At 43.9% G+C, this 26,555-nt stretch overlaps 1 protein-coding gene across 15 annotated transcripts in view; it reads left to right on the plus strand.

The window, feature by feature from the left end:
- Positions 1-26,555, plus strand: part of LOC130369622 (uncharacterized) — a 214,064-nt gene that overhangs the window by 120,359 nt on the left and 67,150 nt on the right. For 11 of the 15 annotated variants that reach the window (XM_056575062.1, XM_056575066.1, XM_056575069.1 and 8 more), the window contains 4 exons: positions 4,797-4,836; positions 20,336-20,397; positions 21,949-22,083; positions 24,098-24,137. The exons of 1 other annotated variant lie outside the window; for it this stretch is intronic. In XM_056575062.1, the coding sequence (XP_056431037.1) occupies positions 4,797-4,836; positions 20,336-20,397; positions 21,949-22,083; positions 24,098-24,137 (277 nt within the window). The remainder of the gene's footprint in view (positions 1-4,796; positions 4,837-20,335; positions 20,398-21,948; positions 22,084-24,097; positions 24,138-26,555) is intronic. 3 more of the 15 variants (XM_056575068.1, XM_056575067.1, XM_056575071.1) reach the window with 1 other exon arrangement.

Raw genomic sequence — 26,555 nt, forward strand, 5'->3', positions numbered from 1 at the left:
TGGGGGCGTGTCAGTAACAACAACCTGTGTAGTACCTCCCCCTGAAGACCTGGCAGGCCTACCAGGAAACCAACCCCCTATATGTCGAACTGTTATTGCTCTGGAGGAGTGTCAGTAACAATGACCTGCGTGGTGGCCCCCCCTGCAGATGTGGCAGGCATACCAGGTAAATGACCACCTATGTGTCATGATGTCATTTCTCTGAAGATGTGTCAGCTACAAGAACCAGCATGGTGTCTCCCCCTGCAAGTGGCAGGTGTAACGGGAAAACAACCACCTATGTGTTTACTATTGTTCTGAAGACGTGTCGACAACAACCTGTGTGTGCCTCCCCCTGAGGTTGTGGCCGGCATAATAGGTAAAGCACCACCTGTGTATCGTAATGTTGTGGCTCTGAAGGCGTGTCAGTAACAATGACCTGTGTGGTGCCTCCCCCCTGCAGACGTGGCAGGCATAACAGGAACTGACGACCTATGTCAGTGTGACGTAACTTTGGCAATAAGTGGGAAAACTATAGCATAAGCCCCAAGCGTGAGCCCCAAGTAGTTTTAAGCGTATGAGCCGTATGATGGTAAGTGCGTGTGTATACTATAACTGACACCCCACCAGCTCGCCGATGCCATGCGATTTCATGTGGCATCAATGCCATGAGCGCCCGGACAACCCGAATGCCCGGGGCGCCTGTAACCCAGAGAAACCAATTACCACACACGCACAACCAGCCCCGCGTGGCATAAAAGCAATGGATGTATGAATGTGTGCATGATCAGCAAAGCCATGCGTACCGTGGAATACTATGATTGGCTTATGAACATTAGAACCATGAGCGTATGAAACAGTAAGATCTAAGGACGAATGAACAGAATGTAATGGATGCTATGAGCGTATGAACGGTACGAATGGCATAGGCGTAATGTCAATACCATGGGCGTATGGCCCGTGTAAATGCCATGAGCGGATTATCGGTATAAATACCATAATGGACAGTATGACTACGCGTGTATGAACTGTGTGCAAGCCATAAGCGGAAGACCGTACAATGCCAATAGCGTGTGAAACAATACGCTTACCAAACACAGTGATGATGCCATGAACGTATGTAAATACCATGAGCTTATGAACAGTGTAACAGCCATGGGTGTATTCAACAGTATCAATGCCGTGAGGGTATGACCAGTATGTACGTTGTAATCATATCAATAGTAAAAAAATGCATATGACCGCAAACCCTTGGGTGTGTGAACAGTATGAATATTGTGAGCAAGCGATCAGTATAACTATCATGAGCGTATGAGCAGAATGAATGCCCTGAGTTTATGCAGAGTACAACTGGCACGAGCAAAACGATAGTATGACTACTATTGTTTATGACCAGCATGAATGCCACAATCGTATTGACAGTGCATTCCATGAGCGAATGAGTACCATGAGCACCTAAGAACATATAGCCATGACCCACAAACTGTAAATGCCATGCGCCAAACGCCCTGAGTGTACGCACAGCATTCCGCCATGAACAAGCGAGCAATACCAGTGGCATGAGCCTGGAACAGCATGAATACTATGTGCCCCCCGTCCAGTGTATGCGCCACCAGCACATACATGGAATGTCATGAATGTAAGAACAGTGTAATGCCATGTATGAACAGCATGAGACAGTGCAGATGTCCTGAACATGCAACAGTATAGATGTCCTGAGCATATCAACAGAATAAATACCATGAGCATAATGAATAATAACCGCCAGAGCGCATGAACAGTGTAAAAGCCACAGCAAATACCCAGTGTAATCGCCTCGGCATATGAACAGTGTAAATGTGATAAGCGTATGAACAAATGCGTACGGCATAAATTACTTGAGCGTACGGACAGCTTAAATGCCAAGAGTGTATGAATAGTGTGAATGTTATGAGTGTGTACAGTAAAAGCCAAGAGCGTATGCAGTATGAATGCCATGAGCGTGAGGATGCTGTAAAACCAATGAGCGTGTGAACCGAATAAAACGCTGTGAGCGTATGAACAGTGTACCAAGCCATGAGTGAAAGAAAGGCATGAGCGTATGAACAGTATGAATGCTGAGAGCTTATGGACTGTGTAAATGCCGTGAGCATGCGTGCAGTGGGACAGCTAATGGCCTGCGTGCAGTGTGAATACTAAGAGCGTGCGTGGAATATAATTGCTGTGAGTGTGCGAAATTTATCTAGTTTGAACCTGTGGTTTGGCGTGCATCAGCCATGTGTGTGCCCTAATGCAACTCCCTTGAACAGTTTGAGTGTAACGGATTGATTGTGGATACATTGTAACAAACACTAGACTGTGCACGGCTAGCTCAGAACGGTTTGAATTTGAAATTAGTATGTTTCCTTTCCCTGACGGCAAGCAGAGGTATTGGAAGACCGAAGTCTATTAGAAAATTACCTAACGTTTTAACACAGAGCCGGTTGCGGTTCATTTACATGCAAAGTGAGGAGCGTCTACACTGATAGGTTGAGCAGGGGGAGCAAAGCCCGCAGAGCTCCCAGAGTGATGGAAAACTCAAATGCCCGCCGTAGGACAGAGTCACCCAATGAGGACTTCCATGCGCCCGGTGCGTACAGGGTAGTCAGACTCAGAAGCCGCAGGCCAATTACTAAATCCCGCCCCTCACACAAATTCAGCCAATAGGCTTCCCACTTATTGGCTATCGGACTGAAAGGCCACAGATTATCGGTATCGGCCCTAAAAAAATCGATATCGGTCGATCCCTATAAAATATGTCTTATTAAAGGCTACAAGATCATGTATTAATAATTAAAAATTAACCATCTAAATTAGCCTAATATTAAGTATTCATACTCTGCAGGCCTTTTTACGTTTATACTGGCTTTTCTATTCCAGCCACTATCCTAGTGTTGACTAGGTTGTATATTTTGTATTTAGCACTGTTACTCAAGCATGCACTGATCCTGGCCCTGGTTAAGGGACTCATCTGTATCTTGCATCTCCCATGCTCCTTATGCTTAAAAAGTAACATGACACTTATTCCAAGCATATTTACAGTGTTCCTGTTATTGAAATAAACTTTTGACATGTAGCAAAGACTTACATAGTTACATAGTTAGTACGGTTGAAAAAAGACATACGTCCATCAAATTCAACCAGGGAATTGAAGGGTAGGGGTGTGGCGCGATATTGGGGAAGGGATGGGATTTTATATTTCTTCATAAGCATTAATGTTATTTTGTTCCAGAAATGTATCTAATCCTGTTTTAAAGCTGTTAATTTTTCCTGCTGTGACCAGTTCCTGAGGTAGACTGTTCCATAAGTTCACAGTTCTCATGGTAAAGAAGGCGTGTCGCCCCTTTAGACTAAACCTTTTCTTCTCCAGACGGAGGGAGTGCCCCCTCATCCTTTGGGGGGGTTTAACCTGGAACAGTTTTTCTCCATATTTTTTGTATGGGCCATTTATATACTTATATACGTTTATCATATCCCCCCTTAAACGTCTCCTCTCAAGACTAAACAATTGTAACTCCTTTAATCGCTCCTCATAGCTAAGATGTTCCATGCCCCATATTAGTTTAGTCGCACGTCTCTGCACCCTTTCCAGCTCCACAGTGTCCATTTTATGGACAGGTGCCCAAAACTGAACAGCATATTCCAGGTGAGGCCGTACCAATGCTTTATAAAGGGGGAGTATTATGTCCCTGTCCCTTGAGTCCATGCCTCTTTTGATACATGACAATATCCTGCCGGCCTTGGAAGCAGCAGCCTGACATTGCATGCTATTCTGTAGTCTGTGATCTACAAGTACACCCAGATCCTTCTCTACCAGTGACTCTGCCAGTTTAATCCCCCCTAAGACATACGATGCATGCAGGTTATTAGTACCCAGATGCATAACTTTACATTTATCCACATTGAACCTCATTTGCCAAGTGTATGCCCAGACACTTAGTCTATCCAAGTCATCCTGTAACTTATGCACATCCTCTATAGACTGTACCGTGCTACAAAGCTTGGTGTCATCTGCAAAGATAGAAACAGAGCTGTTAATACCATCCTCTATATCATTGATAAATAAATTAAACAGCGGGCCCAGTACTGAACCTTGGGGTACACCACTAATTACCGGGGACCAATCAGAGTACGAATCATTGACCACCACTCTCTGGGTACGATCCATGAGCCAGTGTTCAATCCAGTTACAAACTAAAGTTTCCAAACCCAAAGACCTTAACTTACCTGTCAGACGTCTATGAGGGACAGTATCAAATGCTTTAGCAAAAAACAGAAACACTATATCCACAGCCATTCCTCTGTCAAGGCTTCTACTCACCTCTTCATAAAAGCAAAAACTTAATAAAAGCAAACTTATCAACAGTTCAGATCAGCCCCCCTCTTATTAGATATAGATGGGTGCAGTGTGGCAATCCAGGGAGGGAAGTGCACAGCCACGCTTCACTCCGGTATATCTAATGATTGTAGGGGGACTCAGCACTGAGACCCCAACTGATCTAATCTTTATATAAATGACATAAATATGTTAACATGCATGCCAAAAATAGATGCTGCAGTTCAAAGTGTGAACTCTGGTGTGTATTCCCAATAAAAACGACGGGCCTGCTTAGCACACCTTTTTCGCTTTGCATTTTTGCGCATAATACATGCCGAATATGTATTATACACAAATAAGGTGTGAACAAAGCTTTATTCTTATTCAAGAATAAGAGTTAAATAATGTTGTTTGGAAACCTTTTAAGTTTCAGTTGTGACTTTTTTTTTATTTAATATTATTGTATTACATTTTAATGCAGGTTTCATAAGACAAGTGGCAGGCCCAAAAGAAAGAATAAGGTAGCATTTGTTATATAAATCTTTAGAGATGGGCTTATTTTTTGCATGACTTTCACCAGTTGGGAAACCTGACTTATTTGCACACCAATAGGACATATTAGCTGGCAGGTTTAAGATTTACCTCTGTATAAGCAGATGAGTTTTTGTCTTTTGTGGATGCTCAACACTTGTTTATTTCCACTAAATGGAAATGGCAATAATTTGAGCAGTATTTAATCCCTTAGGCTAAGTTTCTACTTGTTGTTTTTTTTTTTTTTAAATGCCAAGAAAAACGCCAATTCTGCCGCATGGCGTTTTTTTGGCTAAAAAACGCTGTGGCCAGATGTTAGCTGTAAATCAATGAGAAATCGCAAAATTCTTTTTCCACTTAGTGTTTTTCAGTTTGTGTTTTTTTTTTTTTTATCCTTTTGGCGTTTTTTCACTCTTCTTTGGCCTTTTTCAGCTCCTTGGCGGTTTAGCAAAATCGCAGCATGTTGAGCCACTGGTATTTCTTTCCTGAAATCGTGGCGTTTTTCTCCCATAGAAGTGTATGGGAGTAAAAAACACCAAGAAAAACACCATGTGGACTTTAGCGATCCAAAAAAGGGATGGAGATAACTTTTTTAATATAAGTTCGTAGGGTACCATTAAAAAAAAAAAAAAAAGATACAGTAGTGATGGAAAAAATTTTATCTAACGAAAAGTATCTTTTTATAACAACATTTTTATTAATTTTAAAACATGGAACAATTTATGTGGGCGGGGACATAAAAATGTAGCCAACAATAATAAAAATGTAGTGTGTGTATGTTTTTCACTTTTTTTCTTTATTTTTTATATTTTTTTTAGATAGTACTACTACTCCCAGCATGGAACACACTGTTCCATGATGGGTGGAGTAGCACCTGTACTAATTGACAGATTGCCCGTTGCGATCCTCCTGTATAATTTATAGATGCGGCGGGCCGCTCTTCTATGGTCCCCTGCACTGCCGTATATATACACCTATTCATATTTCCCGCAGAGAGCTGTGATTGGTCAGATGGTTCCAGCCAATCACAACTCTCTGTGAGAAATATGAATAGGTGTATATATCCGTCAGTGCAGGGAGCCATAGAAGAGCGGCCGGCCGCATCTATACATTATGCAGGAGGATTACAGCGGGTGTCAGGAGTGACATCCACTGTGATCTTTCCTTAACTGCCGGTACTACTACTCCCAACATGGAGCACACTCTGCTCCATGCTGGGAGCTGTGGTACCTGCATTAACAGACAGATCGCAACAGGTGTCAGAAATTACACTCGCTGCGATCTGTCTATTAATGCAGGTACTACAGCTCCCAACATGGAGCAGAGTGTGCTCCATGTTGGGAGTAGTAGTACCTGCAGGTAAGAACAGATCACAGCCGGTATCACTACTGACACCCGATGCGATCGTCCTATCTATTGCAGAGATTGGAGCGGCACTCTCTTGCACTCCGCATCTCTGCACTATACTCCGGCCGGCCACTCACTCATTCATATTTCCCTCAGAGCTGTGGGAAATTACACTGGGCGGAAAATATGAATGAGTTATGTTCTATTCACATCACTGCCGGAATACAGAGCAGAGATGCAAGCGCTGTATAGAGCCGATCCATATCTCTGCTATATTATGGACAATCACATCGGGTGTCACGACTGACACCCGGGGCAATATGTCTATTAGTACAGGTACTACTACTCCCATCATGCAACAGTCTGTTCCATGCTGGGAGTAGTAGTACTACCTAAAAAAATTTAAAAATAGAGAAAAAAAGTGAAACACACACACTTTATTAAAAATGTATAAAAATGTTGTCATAAATTTATATACATTTCGTTAAATACATTTTTTTCCATCACTACTGCATCCTTTTTTTTTTTTTTGTACCCAACAAATTTTGGGTGCCAAAAACTGCCAAGGTACAATTTCCACACAAATGAAAAAACACAGGACAAAAAACCAAGTAGAAACTTAGCCTTAAGGACTAAGCCCATTTTGGCCTTAAAGGAGAACTCCGGAATAGGAAAATGATCGTCCATACTGCCGTCAGTAAGAAAAATAAACAGGTACATACCTTCCTTCGCTCCCCCGGTGTCTGCGGTAACCGACTCCGGCCTCCGCTGTGATCCTCTTCCTGGCTGCCGGTGGTCGGCGAGTCATACTGCACTCAGCCAATCACCGGCCGTAGCAAAGTCCCGACTCGGCCGGCAATAGGCTAAGCGGCAGTGTGACGTTTTCGGCCCCGGCAGCAGGTGCCGGTGTAGTGAAGAATTGTGTGTCTTGAAGCGTTCTCACACTGCCGCTCAGCCTATCGCCGGCCGAGTCGGGACTTCGCTGCGGCCGGTGATTGGCAGTATGACTCGCCGACCACCGGCAACCAGGAAGAGAAGCCGGTGACCAGAGGCACCAGGGGAGCGAAGGAAGGTATGTACCTGTTGATTATTTTACTGCTGGCAGTATGGACAATAATTTTTCTATTCCGGAGTTCTCCTTTAAGGACACAGCCACATTTTGCAAATCTTACCTGTCATTTTATGCATTAATAACTCTGGGATACTTTTACTAATCAATCTGATTCTGAGATTATTTTTGTGACATATTCTACTTTAAGATAGTGGTAAATGTTTGTCGATGCTTGCATCATTTCTTTGTGAAAAATTCCACAATTTCATGAAAAAATTAAAAAATTCGCATTTTTCTAAGTTTGAAATGCTCTGCTTGTAAGGAAAATGGTCATTCTAAATAAATGACATTCATTCACATATACAATATGTCTACTTTATGTTGTCATCATAAAATAGACATCTTTTTACTTTTTGAAGACATTAGAGGGCTTCAAAGTTTAGCAGCAGTTTTTGTCATCAAACTAAACTTTTAATATATTGTTATTTATGTAATTATAAGATACTTTGCTATTTACTATTTGCTATTATAATTGTCAAACTTTATATTTTTTTAATGTGATTGAAAAAAACTGCCACTAGGTGGCTCTGTTCTGTTCCCTGCCACAAGTCAAACAGTTAGTTTGGTCTCCTCCCGGCCTGGCAGAAGACAAAACTCAGGAAGTGCATACAGGGGTGGCGGGGAACACCCACTTTCTCCTGCCGGGAGCTGACACAATGTAAGCAAGGGGAAAGATATGATAGAGCTTTTTAAAGCTCAGAATTTTTTTTGTAAGGGCAGGAGGGGTGTTAGAAGTAGTTAGGGAGTATAATCTGAGTTAGTTTAGAAAATATGGTTTGATAACAGGTACTCTTTAAATGTTTCACAAAAATTTCGAAATCTGAATTTTTCAGGGACCTGTTGAGTTTGAAGTGGATTTGAGGGGCTTTCATGTTAGAAATTCTCTATAAATGACCCCATTATAAAAACTACACCCCTCAGAAATAGTAAAAATGACATTCAGTAATTTTTTTAACCCTTTAGGCGTTTCACAGGAATAGCAGCAAAGTGGAGGTGAAAAGTCAAAATCTTTGTATTTTTTTTTTTTGACACTAACATGTTGTAGTCCCAAATTTTTCATTTTTACAAGGGGTTAATTGAGAAAATGCATCTGAATCTGGAAATGCTCCATATGGACATAACGTTCTGTGCAGGTGCACAACAAGGCTCTGGAGGGAAGGAGCAACTGGGATTTTGGAGAGAATTTGGCTGAAATTGAAGTTGGGGGCCATGTTGCCTTTACACAGCCCCCATGGTGCCAGAACAGCAAAAATCTTGCAGAAATGTAACAAGGGGTACATTGAGTATTTACACTCCCCCTCCCCCCCCCCCCCCCCCCCCAGATGTGTGACAATTTTTTGTTACAGTGGGTCGGAAAAATAAAAATTACATTTTTTACACTAATATTTTTTATTTATTTACCAAATTTTTCAATATTACAAGGGATAAAAAGAGAAAAAAACACCACAAATTTGCTGACCCAATTTTTATACCAAGCGGGAAAATACCCCATATGTGGACTTCTGGAGAGAGGATTTGGCTGGAATTGAAGTCCGGGGCCATGGTGCCTTTAAAAATGGTGCCAGGACTTCGGAAATCCCCACATGTGACACCATTATGAAAACTACACCTCTCAAGGAAAGTAATAAGAGGAACATATAGCATTTACACATCACAGGTCATCAACGGGCTCATAAATATTACTGACATTTTAAATTTTTTTTTACATTAAAATGCTGGTGCAACTCCAAATTTTTTACTAGAAGAGATAAAAGGAGAAAAGTCCCCCCAAAATGTTTAACCCAGTTTCTCCTGAGTATAGAATAGTCCCATATGTGGTCATAAGCAGCTATTTGGCCACACGGCAGGGCTCAGAAGAGAAGGATCCTCATTTGAATTTCTAGCAAAGATTTTGCAGGAGACATTCACTGATGCTATGTATTTCTCGATCGCTTCAATTGGGGCACACCGGAACCTTGGGTATATGCTGCTTGCCACTAGGAGGCTGACACTAGGCAAAAAAACTAAAGGAAGTCAGCCCCTCCTGGCAGGATATACCCGCCCCCTGACTCTGAGCTAATGAATTTTAGCTTAGTGTTAGTAGGAGGCAGACACAGGTCTGGAGCTCTCCAGACCTGGTCTTCTTACTTTAGTTTTTTTCCCTAGTTTCTATGTTTAGTTAGATTTCCTCTCCTTTTTTATTTTCTTTAGGTTGGGGCGACAGGAGCATGGCGCTGCCTGATCCCCCGCAAGCGAGCTAGGGGCACTTTGCATAAAGTATGGGCCGTTAACCCCTCCTCACCAACCAGTGCCTGCTCGCCCGCTATGGTAGCCTGGCATGATGCAGGTGGCATTCAGCTGGTCGAAGACTCCTCAGGTGAGTATGATCCATGTGGGTCCTCAACCCCCCCCCCTTCCCATTTCTTGGGGTAAGGGCTGTTTTCTCTGCTTATTATTTTTATTTCGGGGGGTGGGGGGGGGGGTTTCTTTATGTGGGCACTGTGTATTGGGATCTCCCCCCTTATTCTATGTTCTGGCTGTCCCCTGCCTGCTCTTCCTGTCTGGCTTGGCACTGCGTGGGTTAATGGGGGGGGGCACCGCTCTTATCAGCAGTCTCTCCCTCTGTTCTCCGGAGCAGCCCACGGCTGTCACGCTGCTCCGGTACGTGCAACAGTCCGTGCAACCTTCGCACAGCAGTGGGCATATTTCCCAGTGCCAGCGATCTCCCCTCTATCCCTGCACACTGGCCAACATCTTTGAGTTCTGGGTGTCCGGAGCGGGCCTCGACCGGTGCATAGCTTGTAAATTTAAACCACGGCCTTGACCCTATTTCTCTGTTAAAGGGGTATTCCAGGCAAAAACTTTTTTTTATATATCAACTGGCTCCGGAAAGTTAAACAGATTTGTAAATTACTTCTATTAAAAAATCTTAATCCTTCCAATAGTTATTAGCTTCTGAAGTTGAATTGCTGTTTTCTGTCTAACTGCTTTCTGATGACTCACGTCCCAGGAGCTCCTGTGGGGATATTCTCCCATCATGCAAGGTATATTCTCCCATCATGCACAGCTCCCGTGACGTGACATCATCATTGAGCAGTTAGACAGAAAACTTCAGAAGCTAATAACTATTGGAAGGATTAAGATTTTTTAATAGAAGTAATTTACAAATCTGTTTAACTTTCCAGAGCCAGTTGAAATATAAAAAAAAGTTTTTGCCTGGAATACCCCTTTAAGTTCCGCTCACTGCTCGGGCGCTCTGCCTCTCTCTCCCCCCCCCCCCCCCCCCCAAGCCTAGGATCGGGCAGCACGCACTCCAGGGTCAGGGTCTCGGCCTATCCTTGCCTGCGTGTGCTGCAAGGGTTAGGTTTCTCCTCTCGTCTCTCCCTATGGTCAATTAGCACGCGCTCCAGGGATCAGGCCTTTAGCCAGTCCTGGAGCAGCACATGCTCTGGGGGTCATTTTGCACCCCCTTTTTTTTCCCTAACCTATCTGGGTTGGTGGTTCTAACTACTCCCATGGGGCTGACAAGAAATTCTGCTGGGCAATGACGTCGGTTGGGGCTCCTCCCTCCTCTCCTCAGTTTGCTGGCTGCACACACACGGCAGTCTGCTCCAGCTGCCTTTCCTGCATCTGCTCCTCCCTGCATCTGCTCCTCCCTGCTGCTGGCTCCAGCTGCCTCCTGTCAGAATCTTCTTCACTCTGGACATAGGACACGCTACTGTCTGGGAAACAGGAATTTGGGTGAGCTCGCTCCTGTCTGGGCTGTCTGACTGACTTGTGCTTTCATGTCCGACCCTAGACCCCCCCACCCCTGCCCTGGTCAATTACTATTCCGGTTTGGGCTGCAGAACCAAAATGCCAGGCGGCTCTACTGAGACCTCCTTTCCTGCCTGTACGGTCTTGCGGCCTAATGCTCCCTTGGCTACTGCCCAGGAAGGTCCGCTGGAGCGTTTGGTGTCTGACCCCGCTCCGCTGTTGGTTTCTTTTCTCTCCCAGTCGATATCCGACTTGACCAGGGCCCGTCGGGAGGTGACTTCTGCGGTCCTCATTGCGCCCGTCTTGTAGGGAGGCTACTGTAGGTTCCCTTGGCCCACCTCACTCTGCGGCCTTCTCACCCCGTCCAGGGCACCTATCATCGGATTCTTCTCCTGAAACCTCAGCTCGGGAAGCGTCCTGCCCCTGCTCCCTCTCCTCCTCCAGGCGTTGCCGCGACCAGTCTCCCAGAGTCCGTTCCAGGTTCCCGCGCCCCCATTCCTGATCTACCTCACCCCGCTCCCAGGACCCCACGGTGCGCTCCCGGTCCCCTGGGGAGCTGGCGGACTCTGATTCGGCTCCACCCTCTGATTCAGGGTATTCTTGCTGGCTCATCCCCAGGCGACCCTGAGGATTTGGCGCAGCAACTCTCCAATGCCGGTGAATACTTCTGCTCTGCATCTGTGGAGTCAGCCCACTGTGTGGCCTTTGCCTCGGGCAACCTTGTTGCTCTCCTACGCTCCATGTGGCTCAAGGCGTGGAATGCTGACGCCGCCTCTAAGTGTTCTCTTACGTAGCTTCTGGTTTTTTGGGTTCTCGTCTCTTCAGCAAGCGGCCGGACGAGTTTATTTCTGAGGCTACCAGGGGGAAGAGTTCCTTTTTGTCCCAAAATCGTTTGCACCGCACGGATGCGAGTAGGAAGTCTTCTTCCTTTCAGCCCTTTCGGTTTCCTTCGGGCCGCTCGGACAAGCAGACGGCCCCGCAGGACAGGAGGGCCCCTTCTTTTAAAGATTGCCCCTCCTGGAAAGCGGATACCCTTTCAAACCGCCTTCTGCCAAGTCCGGAACCCGCAAGCCTCCCACTGCCTGTTGGGGGGACTCCATCCATGGCTTCCTCTCAGGTGGGCAGTCATCTGTCCCTCTTTCAGGACACTTGGCTTGCACAGTTGCAGGATGCTTGGGTGGTAGTTTCCCAGGGCTATCGGGCTATGGTTCTATACCCCGGCATCGGTTTTTCTGGTCCCGCTCACCTCTGTCTCCCGCCCTTGCTGCAGCCTTTCAGGTTGCCCTTCACACCCTTCTTTCCCAGGGAGTGATTGTGCCGGTTCCTCTTCGGGAACGTTTTTCGGGGTTCTACTCAAATCTCTTCGTGGTTCCAAAGAAAGACTGCGCTGTTCGCCCGATTCTCTACTTGAAGCTCCTCAACCGCCATGTGCTCCTGCGGCACTTCTGCATGGAATCCTTGAGGTTGGTGGTTGCGTCCATGCATCCGGGCGAGTTTCTGTCCTCGGTGGACATCCAAGACGCTTACCTGCACATTCCCATCTTTCAGGCCTTTCAGCGGTTTTTCAGGTTTTCAGTTCTTGCAGGTCATTTTCAGTTTGTGGCTCTGCCCTTTGGGCTGGCCTCAGCTCCCTGGGTCTTTACCAAGACACTGGCAGTGGTGGTAGCTATTCTCCACTCCCGCTGGGTTTGTGTGGTCCCCTACCTGGACAACCTGCTCATCAAAGTGCCATCTCTCGAGCAGAATCGGGTGAGCCCCAGCATCACTCTGGAGACCATGACCAGCTTTGGTTGGATTATCAATCGAAAAAGTCCAAACTTCCTCTGACTCAATCACTGATTTTCCTGGGGATCCGCTTCGCTTACTCTTCCAGAGGACAAGCTCCAGTCCTTGAGGTTGGGCATTCGTCTGCTTCGGCGTTCGAGCCCAATTCCTATCCGCTCCTGCATGGCAGTGCTGGGCAAGATGGTGGCAGCCACGGAGGCAGTCCCGTATGCACAGTTCTGGTACTGCCCCCTCTAGCTGGCCATTCTGTCGCAGTGGAACAGGTGGTCTCTCTCTCTTTCCACTGTGAGATCCGGCTTCCTCCCAGTGTCCGCTGCTGCCGCCTCTGGTGGCTTTAGACCCCTCTTCTCAGGAAGGGTCGCTCCTTTCTGCTGCTTCGCTGGCAGGTCCTGACCACGGACGCGAGTCACCTCGACTGGGGAGGTGTCTTCCAAAACAAGATGGCTCAAGGCCATGGTCCTCCCCAGAGTCCCATCTCCTCATCAATGTGCTGGAACTTCGGGCAATCTTCCTGTGCCTCCTTCATTGGCAACCTCATCTTCGCCACCTTCCAGTGCGGGTACAAATGGACAATGCCACGGCGCTGACGTACATCAATCACCAAGGCTGCACCTGCAGTGCGTTAGCAATGCAAGAGGTGATAAGGGTTCTGTCCTGGGCGGAATGGCATGTTCCCGCCATCTCGGCGGTCCATATTCCCAGGGTGGACAATTGGGAGGTGGACTTTCTCAGTCGCTCCACAGCCGATCCCCGCGAGTGGTCTTTGCCCAAATATGCCGTCGCTGGGAGACTCCGGACGTGAACCTGTTTGCGTCCCGCCGGAACAGGAAGGGTCCTGCGCTTCATCGCCCGGTCCCGGGATCCCCTAGCGTTAGCTGTGGAAGCTCTGTTGGTTTCTTGGACCCCCTTCTCTCCCCCCTACAACCCACCAAGTGCACCCTGTGGTTTTTAGGACAGATAGTTATTTTAAATTAAAATACTTATAGGCCCCATTCCACGTAGTAAATAGGTATAGTTGAAAAACAACTAAGGACCAGTCCTCAAGGTGTATCAGAAATATTAGCATATGATCCAGATAATAAATATGGTAATTTTAATGATATAAGTCACAGGTATATATAAGTCACTAATACCTGTCCCTGCAGGGCCCTTGCAAGGGACATAGAAATTAGTGCATAAAACTCAGTGCATAAGTATAGATAAAACAAATACTCATAAAAGAATAAAATATATTAAAAAATATATTAAAAACTTGCATCCATATGAAAATATTGTGCTAGCAGCAGTTCAATGTTCTCATGATAGAGTTCCAGTAGCCAAGTACACAGTTCAATTATTTGCGATCCTTGTGTGGAATAAACAGTAACAATCGTTGGTGGTACAGTATGTATCACATTTATAGAGTCTTGCTAAGAATAACGATACGAGGTCTGGTGCACGGCACCACTCACCACTCCTGAAGCCGTCTATGGGGCTGGTTGTACGGGCTGACACGGAGATGTCAGGTCTCCGGAGGTGCCCGGTGTCTTAGTAGCAGCGCATGTCTCCTTCTCCTGTGGTCCTCGGCTGGCACGGGTGGCACCGGCCTCTCTGGTATGCCGTGGATTGCTGGTTGATCCAAGGAGACGGCGGCAATGGCGATAGTTTAGCAGCAATGGTAGTGTAGTAGCAGCGGTGGAAGTAGGTGCGACGTGCCTCGTGTGAACTGAGCGCTGTGCGCGCATAGTAGAGCAGTTGTCCAGATAATGGGGACTTCCAGCAGTTGCAAATGACAAGTTGGAATATCGCTATATTGAAGATGAATTCATATGTATGATAGTAGATGCAAGTCTATGATAAGTTTCTAGACGCGTTTCAAGGCCTCGGGCCTTTTCCTCAGTAGAAATGTATGTATACAGTACGTGTCAAGAACATTTTATATAGTGTGGCTAGTGATTGGAGGAAAACTTGGAAAACCTGGAGTTTGCGGGATAAAAGTAAAGTAAGGTACTGGATCATATAAGGTAGAGAGATAGAGAAAATATAGAAAAGTGGGTAAGGAAAAGGAAGATATTAGAAATAGATAATCAAATAGGTATGGCATGAATACAAAACAAATGGGATAAAATATGATTGTACCATGTGGCTGATAAAAATAAGAATTAGATAAATGTTAATAAAAATAAAAATAGAAAAATAAATAAATAAAAATAAAGATAAAAATAAAAATCTTGTTGTAAAAATGGAAGTGAACAGACAAGTATGTATGGATAATGGAAAAAATTAATGAAAAAATGAGAATATGAGAGGGTGACAATAAATTGGATGAGTATATCTATAATGTATAAATATAAATGTACATGATCGTGCACACATATGGAAATAAATGGATATAAAAGTGCGCAGGAGTAATATATACATACAATAATTATATAGGGTACCAAAAATCTGAGTTGGCAGAATAATGTAACCCACCAGAATTTACTCAATTATTTAAACTACATCCCAAATTTTAGGGAGGAATTCTTTAAATCTATCTTTCAGTCCTGGTACTTAAATGGGCACTGTCAGATACAAAAACTTTTGATATGTTGTAAAGCATGCAAAACCAATAGGTCCATTTGAGAGGAATTCAGACTAGTGAGCTAAATTAATAGTGTAATAAAAAAATAAATAAAAGTTCTAGACACATAAAAATGTAAATGTACATGGTTAGGATTAGGTACTGAGTGATATATTTAAAAAAAATGTTTTTTTTGTTGGATCTGACAGGTTCGCTTTAAGGACCAAGGGTGTACCTGTACACCCTGGTCCCATCACCATAGTTTGAAGCGTGCTCACGAGCTGAGCACGCATCATACCTGGTGGTTCCCGGTTGCTATCAGCAGCCAGGACCCACGTTTAATGCCAGACATCGCTGATCGGGCCGATACCCAGCATTAACCCTTCAGACTCCGCAATCAAAGTTGATTGCGGCATTTAAATGCGGGAGTTAACAGTGCAGGTTAGCTCAGCGGAGCTGATCGGGACATCCACAACGAATCGCAGGTCACAATCAGCTGAGTGGACTGCGGGAGGACCCTTGCCTATAATTAAAGTTAATTAACCCCTTCCCTAATAAGTTTGAATCACTTACCCCCTAATAAAAAATTTACATAATCATATGTGGTACCTCTGCGTGAGTAAATGTCCGAACTATTAAAATATAAGTTTAGTTAAACCACACGTTCCACAACGTACACCGAAAGGAATACCAAAACTGCTAATTTTTTATCACTTCGTATACCATAAAAATGAATAAAAAGCGATCAAAGTCCCATCAAAACCAAAAATGGTACCAATAAAAACTAGATTGTGCAAAAAATGAGCAGTCATATAGCCCCGTATGCAGAAAATTAAAAAGTATTAGGGGTCAGAAGATGACAATTTTAAACTTAGTAGTAGTAAAATAAAGCCTACATAAATTGGGTATCCTTGTAACTGTATGGACCTACAGAATAAGGTGTAATTTTTTTCCGAAAAGTGTACTGCATAGAAACGGAAGCCCCCAAAAGTTACATAATGGCGTTTTTGTTTTTTCAATTTCACCCCACAAACATATATGATTTTTGTTTTGCTGTAGATTTTGTTATAAAATAAGTGACGTCATTACAAAGTACAATTGATGAGGCAAAAAACAAGTCCTTATATGGGTCTGTAGGTGCAAAATTAAAAGCGTTATGATTTTTCAAAAAATTTAAAGTACAAAAATAAAAATTGGCCTGGTCCTTAAGGGGTTAAACCACTTTAGGATGTTAATGTGCTTCCCGACCCCATGGTACTTCATGCACCAGGATACTTTTGCCATGCATATTTTACTTCATGAATGCATGAGAACTAAAATAAAACTGAGATTTTACTGAAAATAGAAAAGTATGTAAATGTGATAAATCCGACTGTACGTACTATAAACTATGTAAACAGTTTATACCTGTCTTAAAAGAAGAAGAAATGGACAAGTCTAATAAGGAGGGGGGTAAACTTTAGTCATATGGCTGTCAATTTTGAGAACGCTGTACAGTAGTTTTTTTTTTTTTAATTGTAAAATGAATGAACATGGGTGATTTTTGAAGGCATAACATGGACATAATGGACATCATCTACTAAGGCGTTTTCCCCTAGCTCACTAGAACCTCCCTCTTTCCTTTATCTAGGATAGATATGCTTCTTCTCTCTTCCTCTGAACCACAGGAACAGACTTTGCTCACATGTTGACTGTTTTCTCTGTCAGGAGAGGTCTGTTCCTTTGGTAAGATTTGCCTTTAGATTCCGAGTAGAGATGAGTGAAGTTACAGTGATTCCATTCGTCACGAACCTCGTGGCTCGGGTTTGCTTATGTTATCCTGCATAAATGAGTTCAGCTTTCAGGTGCTCCGGTGGCTGGAGACTCTCTCCTAGGACTGTATCCACCTTTTCCAGCCCATCGGAGCACCTGAAAGCTGAACTCATTTATGCAGGAAAAGTCATCAACTGCCGAGCCGAGAAATTTGTGACAAATCGAATTACTGTAACTTTGCTTATCTCTAATTCTGAGTTTGACCTCGTTGACATTACTTCACGTTCACATTACTGCTGTGGTCCGCTAAAGGAAGCTCCGTCCTGAAAACACTCCTCTAAAATAATGGACACCGAGAGACCCCATTTGTGTAAATGGGATCAGTCAGGAACATGTTCATTCTTTGTGCGGATTCCACGAGCACTGCACGGCTGTCAGTGGTGACGGCTCATTGCCCCACGGCCCTAGTGCCGAAGTATTTTCGGCGGCGGCTGCCAGACGCGTAATCTGTACTTTTTTTTTTTTTACCCATAAAGTGGTCCCTGCCGAGGGATCTGTGATTGCACATATCTGTTTCCATCCATTCCTTGGCACAAGAATCCGCAGCGCCTGAGTTGATAGGTCGTCTTCCTCCCTTCTTCCTTGCAAATAACCCTTTAGGATCTATTCACATGTAAAGTATCCTGTGCATACTTGATGCGCAGGATTTGAAGCTGTGTCTTTTAGTTTACATAAAAATCTTCAGCATCAAATCCTGTGCATTAAATATGCACAGGATACTGTACTTGTGACTACACCCTTATACAAAGTGGTGTATATTTTTTGGGAATATTCTATATGGAATGTATACTTCACCCATGTGTTTTGCTCTTTTGGCTTGCTGCAACATATTGGGGCACCAAACAAGCAAAGATCTTAAAGCAAGCAAAGATCTTTAACACTCCCAATGTGCCTCCGGTGTCCTGCTCCAGTCGAACCTTTCTCAGTTGCAGCGTAACTTGTCGTGCCCGGGAAGCACCCAGCCCGGTGTTTCACACTGCAGTTCAGCGAATCATTTGCCAAGGCGGGACATCGCTGCCGGGCCGGACGTGTCACACTGCAGCTTAGGAAGGCAATTCTTATAGCTCTGTGTTATGCTGTTCCTCTGTTATTCTTATTAGAAACTAGCTGAGTACCCGGTGTTGCCCGGTTTTTACTTCCTAAACCTTGTTGTGGAGGAAAATCAACAGAGGAAGCTTTTGACTTCATATCCCGTCCTCATATATTGTTGTCATATCCCGTCCTTATATCCCGACCTGTAATATGTGTACCAGGTATTGAAATATTTCCAGCCGTAGGGAAGTTATGTGGGAACATACATTTCCCATTGATTTGCTTGGGACTTAAACAAAAACCCTGACCCTCACAAATGGGGGTAGTTAAGGGTTAAGTTAACTATCCTATATTTTAAGTGGACATATACGTATCATGTGACCAAGTATTATCGAAATATCTCCAGTTGTTTGGAAGTTATGCAGTAACATATATTTCCCATAGACTTGTATGGGACTTTAAACAAAAACCCTGACCCTGGCAAGGGGGGGGGGGGGAGTGAGTAAGGGCAAATCCCCATAGCAAACCTCTCCTGCACTGGACAGTTCCTGACATGAACAGAGGGGTCAACAGAGAGCACTGTGGTCAGACAGAAAAGTACTACACACCTTCCTCTTTAGTATACAGCAGCTGATAAGTACTGGAAGAATTAAGATTTTTTAATAGAAGTCATTTACAAATCTGCAACACAAAAAGAGAAACACAGCCGCACATCCACCATTTGTAATTTGATCTACTTGCTTCTCAGCATAATTTCAAAAACTGACAGGTTGTTAGTATACATTTTGATCAAAAAGTACAAGCCCACTCGCCACGTCAAGGCCACCTCGTTAGAATGGGTGCCTAACCTGACACTGGCGTAGCACCCGGCGGCGACCACTGCCTCTGAGACCCCATGCCCAACGGGGGAGCGACCCAGTAGCCAGGCAGCCCCTCTACTGCCTGACCAAACCCCTGGCTCCGGGCCACTCCACCCCACAGATAAGGTAGGTTTCATACTGGTGTGGTTCTCTGTGGCGGCAGGTGGAGTGGCCCGGAGCCAGGGGCTTGGTCGGGCAGTAGTGGGTCGCTCCCCTGTTGGGCATGGGGTCTCGGAGGCAGTGGTCGCCACCGGGCGCTACGCCAGTGTCAGGTTAGGGACCCACTCTAACGAGGTGGGCTTGTACTTTTTGATCAAAATGTATACTAACAACCTTTTAGTGTTTGAAATTATGCTGAGAAGCAAGTAGATCAAATTACAAATGGTGGATGTGTGGCTGTGTTTCTCTTTTTGTGTTGCATAATTTACAAATCTGTTTAACCTTCTGGCACCAGTTGATTTAAAAAAATAAAATAAATTGTTTTCCAAGGGAGTACCCCTTTAAGCTTTGGCTATATGACGTATTGTTGCGATAAAGTATGTGAAAGAATCCATGCTGATAGCTTCCAGGGATCGACCGATATCGATTTTTTAGGGCCGATACCGATAATCTGTGGCCTTTCAGGCCAATAGCCGATAACTTATAACGATATTCCGGTATAAGTTATCGTCTATTTCTCCACACACCCCCCCCCCCGGCCCCAAAGAAGCCGCTGCAGATCATTGATTTAAAGCGGGCGCTTTAAATCAATGAACTGCAGCGGCTTTTGCTGGGCCAGAGACCGCTGCCGCCACCTGCTTCTCTCCCCCTGCCTGTCCTGGGGTCCTCCCAACCACCGCCGCTTGACCCCCAAACCCCCCCGCACAGCACACCGCCCCCACCGCCGCTGCCCCATTGCCTCCCCCACCGCCGCTGCCCCACTGCCTCCCCTATCCCTGGTTTTATAATTACCTGTTCCCGGGGCCCGCGCTACCTCTGGCTCCCTTCCTGAGCTGTGACTGTGTGCACTGACGGTGACGTCGCGTTGAGGACCTCACACGTCATTGCGCTGCACAGTGCACAGCGTAACGCAGGACGCAGCAGGAGGCAGAAGTAGCGCGGGCCCCAGACCCCGGGAACAGGTAATTATAAAACCGGGAATGGGGGAGGCAATGGGGCGGGGTGGGATATTATCGGGAAATATCGACCAAACCCATAATCGGTCGATCCCTAATAGCTTCACAGACCATTTAGTTACTAACACAAAGAAATCTCTCCATTTTTAGAGCAAGTAGTCAATCTGGACAAGTTCAGAAGACCTGTCCTTTACCTTCTACTACAGTATCAGGTATCTATGACAATGTACATAAAATAGCATTTTGCTTAATAATAACTATGTACTACATTGGGCTACTGATTTTGTTTCTTTAGTATTTAAGTAAAAGTGAAAAAAAAACAACTGTATTTAGTTAGTGTGTGTTGAGTAATGAGTATAGTGAGTTCTTTAGTTTTTTTCTCATGCCATATTAGCACAAGCATTGTGGCTTATAATGGAAGGCATTTAAGGTGTTATCCCTGGTCTAAGGTTTTACTGACTATAATAAGGAGTTTCTGTATTTTTGACAAGTGCTGCAGGGTTCGGCCACGCCCCTTGTGACGTCACACCACCAATTTTGGGGGTCTTTTTCTCCTTTTACCCCTTATGAAAAGGAAAAGTTGGGGTCTACACCAGCCTGTTTGTGTAAAAAATAAAAAATAATTTACATTAACATGCTGGTGTTGCCCCATACTTTTTATTTTCAAAAGAGGTAAAAGGAAATACCCCACATGTGGGCGTAAAATTCTCTGCGGACGCACAACATCGCTCAGGAGTGAGAGTGCACTATGTACATTTGAGGCCTAAATTGGTGATTTGCACAGGGGTGGCTGATTTTACAGCGGTTCTGACATAAACGTAAAAAAATAAATACTCACATGTGACCCCCATTTTAATTTTACCCTATATGGGTCTGGTATGAGGGCTAATTTTTTGTGCCAACATCTGTTCTTTTTACTGGTACCATGTTTGCATAGATCACTTTTTATTAATAAAAATTGGGAATAAAATGTGACAAAAAAGCTAAATTTGTGACTTTTATTTTTATTTTTTACGTTTACCTCGTTCACCGTACGGGATCATTAACATTATATTTTGTTAGTTTGGACATTTATGCACGCAGCGATACCAAATATGTTTACATAAGTTTACACTTTTTAGGGGTAAAATGGGTAAAAGGGACACAATTTTTTTATTGGGGGAGGGGATTTTTCTTTATTTTTATTTTATTTTACACTTTTTATGTCCCCATAGGGGACTATCAATAGCCATCATTTGATTGCTAATACTGATCAGTGCTATGCATAGGACATAGCACTGATCAATAATATCCTGCTCTGGTCTGCTCGATCTCAGACCAGAAGAACTAAGGAGATGGCCAGAGGCAGGTGAAGGGACCTTTCTGGCGGCCATTACAGATGATCGGATCCCCGCGGCAGTGATGTGGGCGATCCGATCATCTATTTTAACGTGTATTGCCGCAGATGCCGTGATCTGTATTGATCACGGCATCTGAGGGGTTAATGCGGACTGATAGCAGCCGGGACTTGCCGTGTATGCTTGCGGTCATACACAGGACGTAAATGTACAGGTGAAGATGTAAAGGTACGTCCTCGTGTGCCGGTAATTAGCGCACCAGGACGTACCTTTACATCTTCACCTGTACATTTACGTTAGATCTTTGGCTATATGTTAGAAGCTTATATAATCAGTTTTCTGCTTTTGCATATTTTATACTGCTAAGTTTTTGCTACATTATTTTATTTCCTTCATTTAGCTCATTGCTGTCTTTTATATTTTTAGACGATTCACAGATTAAGTCTGGGAAAACTGTATATGGCCAAGAAATACGAGGCAATAGGAATTCTACTCTTATGGAGATCAGAAGGGCACAAGCAATTGATGATGTGCTTGGACCACAGAATATTTCTAATATTAGTAAGTAATCAAGTAGTCCTTTAAAATGGTTTTCCCATGAATCTAAATGGCGGCCACCCGGTCATCTCGAGCCTGCAGCATAGTCCCACAAGCTAGCTTTGCATAAATTCCAGTTATGTAACCAGTTTACCTACCCCTGCTATGCTATTGGAAGTTAACCCAATTGTGTTACACAGCTGACTGTTTTCTGTGCCCGACCATTTCCACCAGCTGCAAACAGGCTGGAGATGGCTGATCGGCTATGTTTTCGATTCATAGGAATAGGTTAACTTTTGATGTGGCAAAAATTATGACTAGTCAGAGTCTTTGTGCTAAGGCCTCTCTGATCGTCCATTATAGCCAGATGAAGCAAACGTCAATGCCCTTCACTTTTGGCTCTGTGCCCCGTCCAACTAACCACAGGAGACAGTTTCTATAGACTACAATGGAGCCAGTTTCCTGTAACTAGTCAGTGAGCTAAGCCAGGGAGTGAAGCATGCTGCCACGCACTTTAGCTATAACTGACAATATTAAAGGGGTAATCCGGCCCTAATAAATCTTATCTCCTATCCAAAGGATATGCGATAAGATGTCTGATCGCGGGGGGTCCCGCTGCTGGGGACCCCCGCAATCTCTCTGATTGTGGGGGTTCACAGTGGCGGGACCCCCTCGATCAGACATCTTATCCCCTATCCTTTGGATAGGGGATAAGATGTATTAGGGCCGGAGGTACCCCTATAAGGGACTCAGGAGTGGTGAGCTGGGGAGTGATGCACCCAGCTGCAGGCTTCACCTTGTTAAATCTAAGGATTGTAGTGGGTCCCAGCACTACAACTTGTCAAACGTTAATCTACATCACAGTAATGTTGTAAGGGTACGTTCACACATACAGGATCCTGCGCAAATTTGATGCGCAGGATTTGTAACTGCAGATTAGAAGCTGTGCTCAGTCATTTAGTTTACATTGAAATCTGCAGCAGAAAATCCTGTGCATCAAATCTGCGTGTGGACGTACCCTAAAGGGGTATTCCAGTATTTGCAAAAAAAATATGTTGCTGTGGCCGTTAAAACATAGAAAAAAAAAGCTGTCCTTGCCTACCTCCAGTGGCTGGCTGTTCTCTTGCAGCTCCAGTTTGGTTCCTTCAAGTCTCCTGTTTTCTCCCTGTTTCCAAGACAAGTGGTTAGTGGAGAACCTGCCGACTCACTGCCGATCACGGACCGAGATGGGACACCACTGCGACAAGTGATTGGCTGAGCTGGCAGGTCCTGCACTGAGCTCTTTTCTTAGAAGCATGAAGAAGACAGATCAGGGAACCGGAAGTCGCTGCGTAAGTTTTGCTTTTTTACCATTGTTCAAAGGCTCCAGTAACATATTAAAATATTTTTTCCATATGCAAAAATACCCTTTTAATTAAACCCAGACAGTTTTCATGATTTCTGCCTTTTGTGCCCTGGTTTATTTTTCTAATAGATTTTTGTAAAAGAATTGTCTCAGGTTGTGATCCTTCTGTCACAAATCAGTGCAGTTGGGGACCTATTTTGACCACCAGATGTGCAATGGCTTTGGTTGTCCCTCTTATTAAATTGGCTGTTTTCTAGATTTGTTTAATTTTACACATCATGAATGAATAGGATTTGTAAACATGAATGTACCAGGAAGGGGATGATGCTTTTTAAAAGGGTTTCTCAGAAAGTGCTTACCATTGAATAGAAGTGCATTAAAGTGTCCCTGTCAAAAAAATAAAATAAATAAATAAAAGTTTGACTTGTTACAGAAACATCTCAGAAGTTTTCATCCGTCGGGGGTTTTATTGCTGAGACCCCCACCAATCATTAGTACAAGGTGGGAGAAGTGTGCAGTCATGTGGTTTACCAGCTTGCAGGGATTGAAATGTATTCTAATGATCTTTTTCCTTGGATACCCATAGAACACAGCACAGAATGTGATGTGAATACAACCTTACAAAGATCAAAAGATTTGTTAGTATTTATTTTTATTGGAAAACCTATTAACCTACAATTTTGTTTTATGCAGGTCCTATTGAGAAAGATTGTGATAGTCAATCAGACAGACGGTAATTTCATACTTTTAGTAAGGCTGTTAGTTTGCAGTAATACACAATAGGCTTTTTTTGTGATTTAAGACCACATGCTCCCAACATATAATTCTTTAGGAAAAAATGGGAAGATTATTTGTCAAGGACTTCTAGATATTGCTTGTCTTTTTCAGAGGACCACTTGAATAAAATTTTTTGTTAAAAGGTCTGCTGCTCTCATCCAAACATTCATGTGTTCGGGGACAGAGAGAGGTAAGCCATTGCCTGACTTAGGTGATTGTGGCTTATTTTTCCGAAAACCAAAAGGTTAAGCAGTTGAAATTAAAATGTCTGATCCCTCTTGTTGACGGAGGCAAAAGCCACCATGTATGTGAGCTAGTTGGTCAGTCCCATGTCTGTGGCAGCTGTTTGTTTAAAGGGGTACTCCACCCGTAGAAATCTTATCCCCTATCTAGAAATTTATTCACATACCATATGGAACATCACAAAGAAACAAGGTACAGGTGACGCGTTTCGGCCTTACACAGAGGCCTTAGTCATACAATGTGGGTACCTTAAGAGATCACTTATATATGTATGGGAGGACGGAACTGACATCACGCACACCTGTGCGAGGGAGTTCGTACCGCCCACATATAGAAATCCATGACTACTAGACAAACATAGTATAATATGACATGAACCATATTTCACATCGAATAAATAGAAAATAGCTATATATATTTATAAATTGCTATGCCGTCATGTATGAACTACTTTAATTCGGTTCGTAGACCGTAAATTATACAAACAAAGAAAAGAAATAAAAAATACAATATGGATCAATACGAAATACCAGCTATAATAAAAAACACAGCAAAAAATCAGTTATCCATATTTTTTAAAATGTATCAAAAATGTTTAAAAAAGGAGAGATACTTAAAAGTGATACACTATCTGAAAACCGCTACAAAAAGAGAAGAAGAAGGGAAAAGAGAAGGGAAGCAAACTCCCGTGTGAACAGACCTATATAATAGTGGGTGGATCATGAAATATACATCAACGCCTAGTTGGAAATGCTGTCAGTAATGCAGGATAGTATCCATCCTCCTGTTCAGACCTGTCGGGAAACGAGTTTCCAACTTTAAAATCCAATAGATCTCTCGATCTAGTATTTTTTGTTTTAGGTTACCACCTCTGGTAGGTATGATGACCCTTTCAATTCCCTGCAAGCATAAACCAGATGTGTTACCAGCATGGCACTCCGCACAGTGTTATGAAACAGTGGACACGTTGCGGGATAAAAAGTGGGGTACATCCGAGATATGTTTGCGGATACGTGTTTTTAATGAATTGGTGGTGCAACCCACATACTGCAAATTGCAAATACGGCACGTGAGTAAATAGATGACTCCGGTCGTATTGCAGTTTATATATTGCTGAATGGGGAAACTTGATTTATTGACAGAGGAAGCAAAAGGTGGTAGAACATGACATAAAACTGCAACAAATGCATCTGCTGGCTCCACATTGATAGGAGCCAACACATGTAAGCCACATTGGCTTCCTCTGGGGACCCTCCAAGAATAGACTAGGTGATAAACGCTGTCCTATGGAAGGGGCCCTCTTAGAAACACACCTGTATCCTTCAGATAGAACAGGTTTGAAATCAGGGTCAGCAGTGACAATGGGCATGTATTTGTCTATGATCCAACATGAAAATAATCCTGCATATGTGGACAGCAATAAGAAAATTACAGAAAATATCCAGAAATTGGAAACATCAATTGCATCTGTCAAGCAGCAAAAGTTCTTGCGTGACTTGGAGGACTATAAGACCAACAAAGTCTTCTTATGGCCTAATGATGTCAAAAATATGACCCCAAGAGCCATCCTTAAAAAGCGTAAGAACTCATACAAACATCATAATAACACACAGAATAGAAAAGATCTTAAAGTCAGCTTTTCTTCAGTCGAATCCTGTGACATGGATACCAGTGATCCTGACCTGCAGTCCGGTCCGGCTGTTCCATCTGCCGCGTCTTCACCCTTGCCGACAACCCCAAGAGGAAAGGCGCCAAGCAAATCGGCAAAAAACGCTGTGCAGGCAGAAAACATCGTTCCCGGCAAAAGAACGAGATACAATCACAAGAGGTAAATGCTACAATTCCTATATTCAACCTCTTGGCGACAATACTGTCAGAGACTCCGTTACATGTACTGTCACGAGGACTTTCCTTTGCTCCCACTTGCAGATTTGACCTGTTTCGGACATTATTAGATCTGAACCGCTTCGTTAGAAATATAACTTTACATAAGCATTTTGATAAAAGTATTAATGCAAATGTGGCCATAAATGTAGCAAATGTTGTGGGAGATGATAGTGATATAAATGTTTTGCAGCAGACACCTTACTCTGATTTGTCTATCATGTCTAAGGCTAAGGGGTTGGGCTCC

Source organism: Hyla sarda, chromosome 4, assembly GCF_029499605.1.
Source record: "Hyla sarda isolate aHylSar1 chromosome 4, aHylSar1.hap1, whole genome shotgun sequence".
Taxonomy (NCBI): domain Eukaryota; kingdom Metazoa; phylum Chordata; class Amphibia; order Anura; family Hylidae; genus Hyla; species Hyla sarda.